This window comes from Balaenoptera musculus, chromosome 8 (assembly GCF_009873245.2).
Source record: "Balaenoptera musculus isolate JJ_BM4_2016_0621 chromosome 8, mBalMus1.pri.v3, whole genome shotgun sequence".
NCBI lineage: Eukaryota > Metazoa > Chordata > Mammalia > Artiodactyla > Balaenopteridae > Balaenoptera > Balaenoptera musculus.
In genome coordinates, this window is record NC_045792.1 from 95,778,307 (window position 1) to 95,792,172 (window position 13,866).

General features: G+C 49.7%; 1 protein-coding gene across 1 annotated transcript; it reads left to right on the forward strand.

Annotated features, from left to right (window-relative positions):
* The first annotated feature begins 68 nt into the window (after positions 1 to 68).
* Positions 69 to 5,384, forward strand: ZNF408 (zinc finger protein 408). Its single transcript, XM_036860732.1, has 5 exons — positions 69 to 387; positions 694 to 971; positions 2,206 to 2,267; positions 2,491 to 2,750; positions 3,814 to 5,384. The coding sequence occupies exons 1-5, from the start codon at positions 339 to 341 to the stop codon at positions 5,331 to 5,333; spliced, it is 2,169 nt and encodes a 722-aa protein (XP_036716627.1). The 5' UTR covers positions 69 to 338; the 3' UTR covers positions 5,334 to 5,384.
* Positions 5,385 to 13,866: the final 8,482 nt, after the last annotated feature.

The following is a 13,866-nucleotide window of genomic DNA, read 5'->3' on the forward strand; positions in this document are numbered from 1 at the left end:
CCCAGGAGCCCCGCCCACTTCCTTACGTGCCCGCTTACGTGCCCGCCTGGAGGAGAGACAGTATAACCGTCCGACTCGTCCCTCCCAAAAGGAAGCCATTGAAACAATTAGTTCCTCTCTACCGGATACTCAACTCCCTAGTGGACCTCCGGAATTCTAAACTCGTATTGTTCTCGGACAGAGATTTGCCTCACCACTACTGCCAAACTCCCAGTCCTGCGCACCAAAGAGGTCTGACTCTTACGATTCTTTCCCGAGAGGAAATTTGGTAGTGACTGTTTCCGGGGGGAGCTGAGAAGGTGTCTCACTTCCGGCGGAGGGAGGCTTTCTGACCCGGGATGGAGGAGGCGAAGGAGCTGCCCTTGGAGTGGGAGAGACTGCAGTTCGGTGAGTGACCTGCGGTGTCTCCGACCCTCGGCCCTGGCCTAGATACTCCTAACGTTCTCTGGTCAACTCTTTCCCCCGCCGACCCTTTTCCTCCCGAGGGTCGGCATCCTCCTCCGGTGCCCTCAGAACCTGTGGGAGCTTCTTAAGAGCCCTCGAACCGCCTCAAACCTTTCCGGGGCCCCCTTGGAGCCCTTACAGATCCCTCAGACTCCTAAGGCCTAGCTGGACCTCGGGTTTTCTCCCTCACCTTTCCGCACCCCACGACCTCTTGGGCCGCTTCCTCACTGTCTTCCTCTGTTCCTGCAGCCCCCGATCCACGCCTGGGTCCGGACTCAGGATGGAGCCCTTCCAGAGAAGGCTGTACACAGGAGCTCAAAGACTTCTCGCCCGGACCTACCCGAGCCATCCTCGCTCTAAAGAGCCTCCCGCGGGGCTTGGCCCTTGGCCCCTCACTCATCAAGGAGCAGCGCTTGGGGGTCTGGTGTGTTGGGGAACCCTTGCAGCCGGGACTGCTCTGGGGGCCACTGGAAGAGGAGTCTGTCTCCGAGCAGAAGGGCCATGGAGTGAAAACAACGCAGAAGGAGGTACTGAGGGATAGGGCGTTACCTCTCCGTGACTGAAAATTTTGATCAGACGTTTCTTGATAACTTTACAGTTTGTTAGAAGATGCAGGGTGTTTCAAGAGATAGGAGATGGTTTATGCCCTCTCTCTCAGGGACTGTCTCATCCCCTCACTTGCGGTAGTTGAGGAGGTGCAAAAAGTTATTAAAAGGTGGATTAGTAGATGGGACTTCCCTGGGTCCAGTGGTTAAGACTCCAGCGCTTCCACCGCAGGGGGCACGAGTTCGATCCCTGGTCGGGGAACTAAGATCCCACAGGCCGCACAGCGCAGCCAAAATGTAAAAAAAATAAAAAAAATAAAAAGGTGGATTAGTAGAGTGTCAGCAATGACGACGAAAGTCAAGAGCAAAGGTTTTTGGAATTAAAAAGCCATGGGGAGACTTCCCTGGTGGCACAGTGGTTAAGAATCCACCTGCCAATGCAGAGGACACGGGTTCGATCCCTGGCCTGGGAAGATCCCACATGCCGCTGAGCAACTAAGTCCGTGCGCCACAACTACTGAGCCTGCGCTCTGGAGCCAGCGAGCCACAACTACTGAGCCCAGACGCCTAGAGCCCGTTCTCCACAGCAAGAGAAGCCACCCCAATGAGAAGCCCGCACACCACAACGAAGATTAACCCCTGCTCGCAGCAACTAGAGAAAGTCAGTGCGCAGGAAGGAAGACCCAATGCAGCCAAACATAAATAAATAAAATAAATAAATTTATTTAAAAAAAAAAAGCCATGGGATCAAATCCCAGCTTTGTCACATAACTAGTTAGATGGCATGCCACGTTTAACTCATATGTAAAATAAAAGAATGGCCGTTTCCTTTATTTTAATTCTCCAGGATTATTTGGAGCAAAAGATGAAAAAGCACAGGTAAAGGATTTCATTGCATAAGTCCTGAAAAACAAATTTAAAGTTGATATATCTCTTACTACTTCTTCTGTTTGGTATTCACTGAAAGGCAATAATATGTTCAATTTAGTAATTCACCACACTTTGGGAGGGAGGTGAGGGGACAGTTTTTTGGGCCTTTATTGAATGAAAACTCGAATGGCATAGTCCTATAGAGGCAGACCAGAGACTGTTAACCTTCCAGGGGCTTCATCTTAGATCTGTCTCAGGAGAAGTTACATCAGGGTTTTTTTTGTTGTGTGTTTCACCCTGGTCCCCTCAAACACATGGGAGAAAGACTTTTATTGGTTTATTTCAGGACGTGTCACTAGGCCCATGGGGAGATGTGTGTGCTTGTGAGCAGAGTTCAGGCTGGACTAGGTAAGTTACAGGAGAGTATGTAGTGAAGATGCTCCTTTGAGGCTTTCTGTTGTGGCATGGGATGGAACTGGAAGCTGACTTCTGGTTCCCACCCAGGGATCTTTTGCAGTGAGTGTTCCAAAGGCATGGGATCCTTTAGGACTCAGACTGCCCAGGAGCTGGGGCTTTCAGGGAGGGCCGCTTGAAGGGGATCTCCTGAGCTAGCTCTTGCTCTGCTTTGCAGTTTGGTGCAGCGGGGCAGGCTGGAGGGTGAGGGAAATGTGGCCCCAGTGCGGATCAGCGAGAGGCTCCACCTGCAGGTGTACCGGGTCGTGCTGCCAGGTTTTGAGCTGCTGATGTGGCCCCAGCCTCCCTCGGAGGGCCTGAGCCCCACCCAGCCCAGGCTAGAGGAAGAGGCGTCCTTGGCTGTGGTGACAGACGTGGAGTCTGCTGTACAACAGGAAGTGGCCTCCCCTGGGGAGGATGCAGCAGAGCCTTGCACAGGTATGTATCAAATAAATGCTGGCTTCCCCAATTACCACCAAAATAACCTATTGATAAGACAAAGCAAAGCTTATGGCGTAAGACGGTAAGGGAGAACAGTAGCATTTCTGAAAAGGAAGGGCAAAGCCTGGATATTTATCGAAATTTTGAAGTCTGGTATAAGGTGGATTTTTCAGTGTGGGATGGGGTCGGGGCTCAATCAGTGTTGGGTAAGGATCATGACATAGTAGTTTAGGATTTGTGGACACAGCAAGGCTAGAATTTTCAGGTAAGAGGTTCAAAGAGTTTGGGGATGTAAACTGTCATTTGATGCTTTTTATTAAAGAGTGACAAGTCTTTTCTTTGGAATGAACAATATAGTTGACTCTTGAACAACACGGGGGTTAGGGACACTGACCCTCTGGGCAGTTGAAAATCTGAGTATAACTTATGGTTGACCCTCCATATCCAAGGTTTCACATCTGTGGTTTTGCATCTGTGGATTCAACCATGTAGTACTGTGGTATTTACTGTTGAAAAAAATCCTCGTATAAGTGGACCCGTGAAGTTCAAACCTGTGTTTTTCAAGGGTCAGCTGTATAGATATTTGCAAGTTTTATCTTCCTGAGTTAAGTTTTCTGGAGTAGTAAGGTCACATTGACAAAGACAGCAAGTTGTGTATAAGGTTTCCAGTTTTCTTATGTTTTTTCTGTCTGGGCTGGGGCTGGGGATTCCTTTTATTTTCACGTGAGCTAAAGTGAGGAGGTGGTGGTCTCAACTCATCCTAAGTGCATGTCTCCAGAGGGAGAACAAGGGCACTCTGGGATGGCCTTTCTCTAGAAATTATCCAGATGTCTAAACACTGTGGTTCCCAGGAGAGCCTCCCCAGAAGGCACCTGAGACTGGACAGAAAGATAAACAGAGTGTGTGACTCATGTTCCAAGAAGAGATTGGTGTCATTGCTCCCATTGCAGTTCAGGGGCTGAGGAGGAGAAGACACATATTCCTATAATTTCCTGGTGAGACCACCATGACCCCCTGCTACAGTCTCTACTAAGCCCAGCACCCCACTCTTGCCTTGCAGATCCTGGTTACCAGTCACCCCCCCGCATCCAGGCAGTGAGCCCTGGACTTAAGTCCCAAATCCAGGACCAGGTTTCCAAGGAGAGCCAGCCACAAGGCCCATTGCCTCAGGATGGCCGTGTAGACGAGGAGGACCCACCCCAGACCCAGATGCCACCTGAACCTCAGAGCAGCTCCACTCCCCAGCAGGGCCCTGAGAGCAGTGAGGCCAGTTCCTCATCTTCTGCCAGGGGCCCCCAGCTGCATGCTTACCTAGTCAAGAAGTTGCATAGCCCCAGTGATCAACGGCCACCCAGAGCGAAGACCTCAGAGCCCGGGGCCCGGCAGAGCGGAGAGCAGCAGCACTCTGGCTTCCCCGCATGCTTGCGGAGCGCCCCTGGCCCGGTGGGAGGCTCCCCGAAGCGGGGGCGACGGTACCGCTGTGTGGAGTGCGGCAAGGCCTTCCTGCAGCTTTGCCACCTGAAGAAGCATGCGTTCGTGCACACGGGCCACAAGCCCTTCCTTTGCACCGAGTGTGGCAAGAGCTACAGCTCAGAGGAGAGCTTCAAAGCCCACATGCTGGGCCACCGTGGGGTGCGGCCATTCCCCTGCCCTCAGTGCACCAAGGCCTACGGTACCCGGCGAGACCTCAGAGAGCACCAGGTTGTACACTCAGGTGCCCGGCCCTTTGCTTGCGACCAGTGTGGCAAGGCCTTCGCCCGCCGGCCCTCCCTGCGGCTGCATCGCAAGACACACCAGGTGCCGGCGGCCCCTGCCCCTTGCCCGTGCCCGGTGTGCGGGCGGCCCCTGGCCAACCAGGGCTCCCTGCGGAACCACATGCGGCTCCACACGGGGGAGAAGCCCTTCCTGTGCCCACACTGCGGCCGGGCGTTCCGCCAGCGGGGCAGCCTGCGCGGGCACCTGCGGCTGCACACAGGGGAGCGCCCTTACCGCTGCCCACACTGTGCTGACGCCTTCCCCCAGCTGCCTGAACTGCGGCGCCACCTCATCTCCCACACCGGGGAGGCCCACCTGTGCCCCGTGTGTGGGAAGGCCCTCCGGGATCCCCACACCCTGCGCGCGCACGAGCGCTTGCACTCAGGTGAGAGGCCCTTCCCGTGCCCCCAGTGCGGCCGTGCTTACACGCTGGCGACCAAGCTGAGGCGCCACCTCAAATCCCACCTGGCTGACAAGCCCTACCGCTGCCCCACCTGTGGCATGGGCTACACTCTCCTCCAAAGCCTCAAGCGGCACCAGCTCAGTCATCAGCCCGGGGCACCCTCCAGCCCACCCTGTGTGCCGCCTGCCACTTCTGAGCCCACCGTGGTGCTCCTGCAGACCGAGTCAGAACTACTGGACACATGCAGTGAACGGGGCGGATCCCCAGCCCCGGACGTCTTCGAGGTCACCCTTTCTGAGAGCCAAGATAAGTGCTTTGTGGTGTCCGAGGAGCCAAGTCCTGCTCCCAGCCTGGTGCTCATCCATAAGGACGTGGGCTTTAGCACCTGGGCAGAAGTGGTGGAGGTGGAGACGGGCACCTGACCACCCTCACCTTCCCTCAGCAGAGCTCTGTATAAAGACTGGTGTTTCTGAGCTTGGGTGTCTGGATCTTTCTCTTTGGGTTCCCTGATAGAGACCAGTCTATGAGAAGCAGGTCAAGGACTTCCCTTCCTGCTTATGGATGACCACTTTGTTTCCCAAGACTCTTAATAAGGTAAACCACTTCTAGATGTAAGATCTTTTTATCAGCTTCCGGTAGAGCTTGTCCTGCCACCCTCCCTGGGAACTCCTCAAGGTGCTTGTTCTTTAAACTTTGCAGAAGTGACCCTGCCCAGTGAGGTAGCCAGGTTGCAGGCAGCACTATTGCCCTGCTGGGGTGCTTAGTGCTGGAATAGTCACTCCCATCCAGCTCCCTGAAGGACAAGCATTTCTATTTGGAACCAAACGGAATGACTTGTGAAGGTTAAAATGCCAGAGACACTCAGCTGACAAGTCTCTGAGTCAGGCATTAGATTATTTTGGCAGCTTTTCTCACCACCGAAGGCCTGTGAGGTTGGTTTTTGTTCTGTGCTGAAGGACACCAGACTCACTGGAGGTGGCTAGGGCAGGTCTGCACCCTTCTGTGTATCTGGCCAAAGGCAGCCCTGTTGAGGGAAAGAGCTAGGAATGAACATGTGTTTCATGTTTCATCAGCTGCGGGCCTGGCCTGCCCGAGGTGCTGGGGACGCGGCTGTGGACAAGACAGAGGCAGCGCCCTTTACAGAGCTCAGGTCTACAAGGGGCAAAGAGCAACAGTAAGAGTAAAGAGGAGCACTCCCCGGTGCTGTGGATGTGTTTAATGGGGTGGGTTAACTTGGGGGCATCAGGGAAGGTGTCCCCAAGCAATTATAATGATAATAAACAGCCTTTGTTGTGGGCCAGTCCTTTATGTGACTTTATTTATATAATCCTCATAGCAATCCTGTGAGATAGTTATGAGGACAGTCAGGAACAGAAAGCTTTAAGTGTCCTGCCCAAGGTGACAGAGCTACTAGGTGGCAGAGCTGAGATTCAAATCCACGTAGTTTAGCACTGGAGTAAGGCTCTTAACCTCCACACTCTAGTGTCCCGCATTTCAGCTGAGACTTGTTGGATGAGGAGGTGCGGGGGAAGGTGGGGATGTGAGGAGCTGCATGTGAAAAAGCCCCATGGTGAGAGCCTGGGTGTGAGCCCTGAGACCAGCATGGCTGGAGCAGAGAATGAGGGGAGGGGGGCAGGGTCAGGTCACACAGGCCTTGCTTCAAGAGTCTGGACTTTATTCTCAGGACATTGAGGGGCTCTTTGAAGGGTTTTGAGCAGGGGAACGATACGATCAGATTCATGTTTGAAGAGACCACTGGAGAGGATTAGCGGGCAAGGTGCAGTTGTGGGGAAATCAGTTAGGTGGCTGGGAATGGGTGGTAGTGGAAATGCAGTCATTCACCCAACAAATACTGAGCACTTCCTGCATGCTGGTTGTTAGGGGTATAGCAGTAATAACAGCCTCTGCTCTCACGTAGTTACATTCTGGTGTGGCAAGAGCCAATAAACAAATACATGTCAGATGATGGTAAATGCGGTGAAGAAAAGTAATGCAGGGGAGAGGTTGAATGGGGAGTGTGATTTTACAGAGGGCGGTCAGGGAAGGCCTCCAGTAACGTGACAGAGACCTGAACTACGGAGAGGAGTGAGCCAGGCTGATGTCTGCAGAAGGAGCTGGATTCCAGGCAGAGGAAACAGTACCAGCAGAGCCCAGCGAGTTCAAGCAAGAGCAAGGAGCAGAGCGGCCAGGGCGGAGCGTGGAGGGAGGTGAGGGCAGGGGCTGTAGGCTGTGGGGAGGGCTTTGGGTGGACATGTTCTCTGGGAGGTAGAAGTGACCAGATTCAAAGACTGAGGGAGAGAGGAAGATCTGACTCCTGCTTTCTGACTTAGCAAGTTAGGTAGCCCTGGGGTGGGAGCAGGACAGCTATGATTTGGGCTGGGGATGGGTTGAGTCGAGGTGTCTGTGGGAGAGATCTCAAGAAGGCAGTGGGAAATGGGCACAACCTGCGGGGAGAGGGGAGGCTCCTCAGGAGAGACTAAATCAGCATCCGATGACACAGGAGAACCTGCAACGTGTAAGTCGCAGAAGCTGATGGAAGAGCATCTCAACAAGGAAGAAGAGGGCAACGATGTCCTTTGCTGTCGAGAAGGTTGAAATTTGCCGGTCGCTGGTGAGCTGAGTGAGGGCAGTTGGAAGACAGACTGCATTGCTTTGAGGAGGGGGAGGCAAGAGAGATGGGAACTTACATTCTTGTTCCATCCTCCTTCTGTCCTGCGAAATGGGTGTTGTGCCGCGTGTTTCACAGATGGGGAAGCAGGTTCGGAGCAGATTGGTAACTGCCGAGACCGCACAATCAGTAAATAGCAGAGCCAGGATTGCGATGTGTCGTGTCCTCTGGCTTCCCAGCACTCAATCTCCGTATCATAAGCAGCCCCATGTCTCCTGCTTTGCACTGACTTTAAACCATTCACCCACCCAGTGTGAATAGCTTCTTGGCAAAGCGTCATTCTGAAACTGTCCAAGGAGAGGGAGGGCAGCAAGAGACGGTGACGATCTGTGGAGAGAAAGGCCACACCATCCAAAGCCTGAAAATCAGCTGCTAATACTAGTTTTGAGTCAGCCAACCCCCTGACTCAGCCTGGTAGGTCCTACTCTTTTCCAGCTCCAGCTTCAGGAGGGTCATTCCAACTCAGGTAACCTCTCAGCTGTGTCTGCCCAGCGTTGTTAGCTAACTTGGGGACATACCCATTGCTTGAGACTGAACAGTGCAGGGAAGTGGGGATGCTTTGGGTTGCTGGGGAGGCCTGCAGACACCCCACAACTGTCCTCACGCCAAAACCTCCTTTGTCACATCCCCACACAGATGGGGGACTTTCCACTGAGACTGTCCCTGTCCCTGGTGATGCAGAGCAGTGTCAGATCAAAGCCAACAAATTCAAAGGCACCTGGTTTGAGCACGTCTGCTCAGCCAGCGCTCATGGCTGAAGTGGGAATGGGCATCGGAGAGCATCGTCCAACTTCCTCACGTTACAGATGGGAAAATGGAGGCCGAGAGAGAAGTCACCTACTAAGGCATGAGACGAGTGAGTAGCAGAACCGGGACAGGGCCCAGATCTTCTGAAACCCACTTTAGTGCCCTTCCAATGAAAATAAAATGCAATGACAGTTCTTGGAAAGACTGATCACTGGAATATTTTTTTCATTGAGAAAATATCCCCCCCCCCAATCAAAATAATTCTTGTGTCATTATAATGTTGAAAGTCCCTTTATTCCCTACTTCTCCTTTCCTCCATCCCCTGATAAAGTCACTTTGAACTGTTTGGTGTATATAGCACTGAATTTGAATGCTGCTGCTTGCTGTAGAGCAAAGTTGCAGTGAAAATGTTGCTGGACACCTTTTCACAGATGCACATTTTTTTTTAATTGGAGTATAATTGCTTTACAATGTTGTGTTAGTTTCTGCCGCACAGCGAAGTGAATCAGCCACACGCATACACACATCCCCTCCCTCTTGGACCTCCCTCCCCCCCGCCATCCAACCCAACTAGGCCATCACAGAGCACCGAGCTGAGCTCCCTGTGCTGTACAGCAGGTTCCCATTAGCTATCTATTTTACACATGGTAGTGTATTTATGTCAAACCTAATCTCCCAATTCATCCCACCCTCCCTTTCCCCCACTGTGTCCACACGTCCGTTCTCTACATCTGCCTTTCTATTCCTGCCCTGCAAATAGGTTCATCTGTACCATTTTTCTAGATTCCACATATATGCATTAATATACGATATTTGTTTTTCTCTTTCTGACTTCACACAGATGCAAATTTAAATTCACAGGGTGAGGGGACTTCCCTGGCGGTCCAGTGGTTAAGACTCCATGCTTCTATTGCAAGGGGCACGGATTCAATCCCTGTTCGGGGAACTAAGATCCTGCGTGCTGCATGGCGAGGCCAAAAACAAACAAACAAAAAAAACCATGTAGTGTGTATAGCTGCTGAGCCAAATGTCAGAAAGTGCAGGAGATAAAGAATCTTTTATCCTGATTTGCAGCTTTAATAGTGTGAAAAAAAATCTTAGAATAAAATTTGATTCATGTTGAGGGACCTTTAAACAATGCAGAGCATCATGGACTAGACAAGTTCAGGTGGGTGTGGATCATGGCTCTGCCCTTAACTAGCTGCATAAACTCAGGCAAGTTTCTTCTCCATGCCTCAGTTTCCTCATCCATAAAATGGGGATAGCTGTAGTATGTACCTCATCAGTGCTACATACCTGGCACATGGTGAACAATTAATAAGTTGTAGCTGCTTATAATAGTATTGGAATCAGCCCTCTTAACTTGGAAGACAAGCAAGATTGAGGTACATGTTGCCTATAGGTAGTGCTTGTTTGGGCAGGTCAGCATCACTCACAATAGTTTTGTACTTTGGGTGCCTGTCCTCTGGGTATACAGTAGTCCCCCTTGCGGCGATGGCCTGAGAGGCAGGAGTCGAGTCCTGGTCCTCGCCCAACTCTCTGTATGACCTTGACCAATTAGCTTCCCAGCTCAGAGGCTCCATTTCCTCACAGTGACATGGGGAAATTGGACCAGATCAGTGGATCCCAATCTCGGCTCCACCGTGAAGCCCTTTTGGTAACTTTATTTTTCTTCTGTGGGTCCTGTATTTAAAAAACTTTTTTTATTAAATAGAAACTCATATTTTTGAATCAAAATAGAAAACTGCTGATCAGATTGAGGAAAAAATAAGGTAATTAACCATCTAAAAAGACATAATATCAGCCAAAAGGGAAAAAATTATTTTTGTCTTAAGATAAATTTCCATTTTTTGAGTTCTGTTTTTTTTTTTTAAATATGCAAAAGGACAAGGCCACCCTGTAGTACATGCACAGAGCCCTAGGCTTCAGAACATCTGGATTGGGACTTCCCTGGCAGTCCATTGGTTAAGACTCCACGCTTCCACTGCAGGGGGCACAGGTTCAATCCCTGGTCAGGGAACTAAGATCCTGCATGCTGCGTGGCATGGCAAAAAAAAAAAAAAAAAAACAGGAAAAAAAACCCCAGAATGTCTGTATTTAATAATATCTGATCTCCTTTCCAGCTCTGAAATTCTGTAACTCTATGTCCTGGAACATAATTCAACTGTTTTCAGTGATTATAGAGCTTCGATTTACAGTATAATGCTGGCTTCACCTGTGATTTTGTTTGATGCCAACTTGTTGGGCAGAAATGTAACCCCTCATTATGGCCTTGTTCTCAGAGGGAAATAGGATCTGTTTTAAGGGTGCAGGTATGTGTTTGTGTTGAAAGCAGGAACGACACGCTTGGCTGCAAGTACCCACTGGGCCCAGAGAGTTCCAGAGAGAAGGTTCCTGGCTGGGAGGCTTGCAGTGGGCCCTGGAGCCTGAGGATGTGCTCGGTCTATTGGGACCCTGCACCCATGGAGGTGCTTGGATCCCTCCAGAGCCACGTTCACAGAGAGGTGCTCTGCCTTGGTCCTCTCTGCAAAATAGAGGGTAGGTACAGTCTTGTGTTCACCCAAGAAAACAGGGAGGCTGTCTAACTAGAACCCACTTGATAATACTAGCCTCCATTTATTAAGGAGTTAAGTCCACTTTTCACTGTGAATGTTTTCAAACACAGAACATTTAAAAGAATAATGTAACAATCTTGTTACCACCTAGATTTAATTATTGTTAACATTTTGCCCTGCTTGTTTCATCTTTGCTGTAAGTCCTTCAGTGTAATCTGTAACTCATGAGGAATTAAAAAATATATAACAATGTGTCATATAACACTTAGCAAATTAACAATAATTCTTCCATATCATTGCATATCTAATCTATGTTTAGATTTTCTTATTTGTTCGAAAACAGTCTTTTTACAGTCGATATGTTCAAAGGTTTAAACCAGTCATGGTCATTTTATTCCCTTCATGCATTTGGTTGTTAGGTCTCTCTTAGGTTTCTATTATTCTGAACAGTCTCTCCCACCCACCCCTTGCATTGCCACATCATGAATTTGTTAGAGAAACCGGCATCACTTGTCCTGTCAAATGTCCCTCATTCCTCGTGGTGGTGTCTAACTCATTCCTCTGTCGTCTGTATTTCCTGTAAACTAGTAAGTAAAGCTAGAGGTTTGATCCAGCCTAGGTTCACTCTTTTAGGAAGAACACTTCATAGGCAGCATTGTGGATTTCCTGTTGCATCATATCATGTAATAGTGCTGTTTATTGAGTGCTTACTGTGTGGCAGGACTTGTGATACTTTACAAACATAATATGCTTTGGGGGAGTAATTTAGTTTTTACTTCTTAACGCCTAAACTCTGAATCCAGCTAAACCTGGAAGGAGACAAGGGGTATATGGAATCCAAAGAATTACAGCAAGTCAGAGCACAAAGATAACAGGATTTGAGAGCTGGGAGGTGCTCTCCACAGGAACAAAAGGAATGGTGGGGATAAGATAAAACACAAAATCAAATTTCTCAGAATGGCCTAGAGTCTTCTTGCTGGTCTTGCCATTCCTGGACTCAAAATGCCCATGGCCTCCACAATATCCATGCTATCTCTCTCCCGGCCAAAGAACCCATGCTTGCCATCCAACCCATCAGTCTTAGCTGTGCAGACAACCCACAGAGCCATTTGGGTTGGGTCCAGCATTTGCCAAGGACCAGATGTCTGGACATATTCAAAATGAAGTTCTCATCAGAAAAGTTCTCCCCCTAAATGGACTTGCTGTGTGTACTATTATGGCATGTAAATTCATCATCCTGATGCATAAATCCAGGAATAAGCCTGGGAAAGCAGGAACCCTTATAACCAGATCTCATCATCCCCGTGCTTAGAGAACCAAAGTTTTCTCCTTCGGAACATCGTCTGTAAACAGCTTGAGGAAGTCACGGCCCAAGACTTGCCCCTTAACAGCCATGTCTGCGCATGAGTGTGCCATGGACTCAGCAGGGCTGCAGCTCCGAAGCACAGTCTGCAGTGTGACCAGTATGATCTTATTTAAGTTTTTCAACAACAGCCTTGTGAAGTGAATATTGTTATAATTCTGATTTTACAGATAGTGAAACCCAGGACCAGCCTCCCAAATGAGTGCTCTCGTTCATGCTGTGGTGCTTGTCTGTCGGGAGTGGTGGGTTCTGACAGCGAGGGAACGAGGGGCAAGTCAGCAGGCCCCTAGCTCCGCCCGAACCCTCAGTAGAAGAGGTGCCATGTGTTATGTGCTTTGTCCTTCTCCCTGCCAACAACACCCCCTTCTCTTCTCCCTCTCAGGTTGACTCAGCACTGGCCAAAGCCTATCCTCAGAAAAAGGAGGATCACCTACCTTGAAGCAGGAAGGATGAAACCGCACCTCTCTTCTCTCCCCTTCTCAAGAGCCCTGCCCCCTTCTCTTACTCATGGAATTTTTAAAGAAATTAGTGAGGTGAGACCTTCTCACCATTCCACTCCAAGAAAAAAAGAAAAGTAGGCTCAACATCATTAGTCAACAGGGAATACAGATTAAAACCACGATGAGACACCTACATATCTATCAGAATGGTTGATGTGAAATGGATGGGTGAGATAGAGGTTGGTGAGATGAGCAGCCAGAAGTCTTCAAACATTGCTGATGGGAGTGTAAACCAATACAACCACTCAGGACAACTATTTGTCAGAGTTACTTATTAAAACATGTGCCTGCCTTGTGACCCAGAAAATCCATCCCCGGGCATGTACCCAATAGAAATTAGTGCTTATCTACACCAGAAACCTGCATACGAATATTCACAGCCACACTATTCATTATAGCCCAGACTGGAAACTAATCCAAATGCCCATCAGCAGGTGAACGGACAAATGAAATTACAATATTCATGTAGTTAAATACTACACAGTTTTAAAGGGAACAGACTGCTGGTATGTTGATACACATAACAGGGATGAACCCCAGAAACATGCTGAGCAAGAGAGGTCAGGCAGAAACAGGTATATGCTGCTGGTTTCCATTTACATGAAGTTCGAAAGTAGGAAAACTGATTTATGGTGATGGTGGTTAGAATAGTGGTTATCTCAGGGATGACTCAAAGGAGTATGTTGGGGGCTGGAAATGTTCTCTCTCTTGATCTGGTGGGTGTATGCATACACATTTGAGTTAAACACTTAGGGGGACTACCCTGGTGGCGCAGTGGTTGAGAATCTGCCTGCCAATGCAGGGGACACGGGTTCAAGCCCTGGTCCGGGAAGATCCCACATGCCGCGGAGCAACTAAGCCCGTGCACCACAACTACGGAGCCTGTGCTCTAGAGCCTGCGAGCCACAACTACTGAGCCTGTATGCCTAGAGCCCATGCTCTGCAACAAGAGAAGCCACCACAGTGAGAAGAAGCCCGCGCACCGAAATGAAAAGAGTAGCCCCCGCTCACCGCAACTAGAGAGAAAGCCCACGCGCAGCAAAGAAGACCCAACACAGCCATAAATTAAAAAAAAAAAAAAAAACAAAAAACCGCTTAGGAGTGGTTTCAACATTACCGTAT

Excerpts from the sequence above, each read along its gene's own strand:
- ZNF408 (XM_036860732.1), top strand. The coding sequence starts at position 339 with ATGGAGGAGGCGAAGGAGCTGCCCTTGGAGTGGGAGAGACTGCAGTTC. Across the intron at positions 388-693 it reads GTGGGAGAGACTGCAGTTCG|CCCCCGATCCACGCCTGGGT; the intron begins GTGAGTGACCTG and ends CTGTTCCTGCAG. Across the intron at positions 972-2,205 it reads TGAAAACAACGCAGAAGGAG|GACGTGTCACTAGGCCCATG; the intron begins GTACTGAGGGAT and ends GGTTTATTTCAG.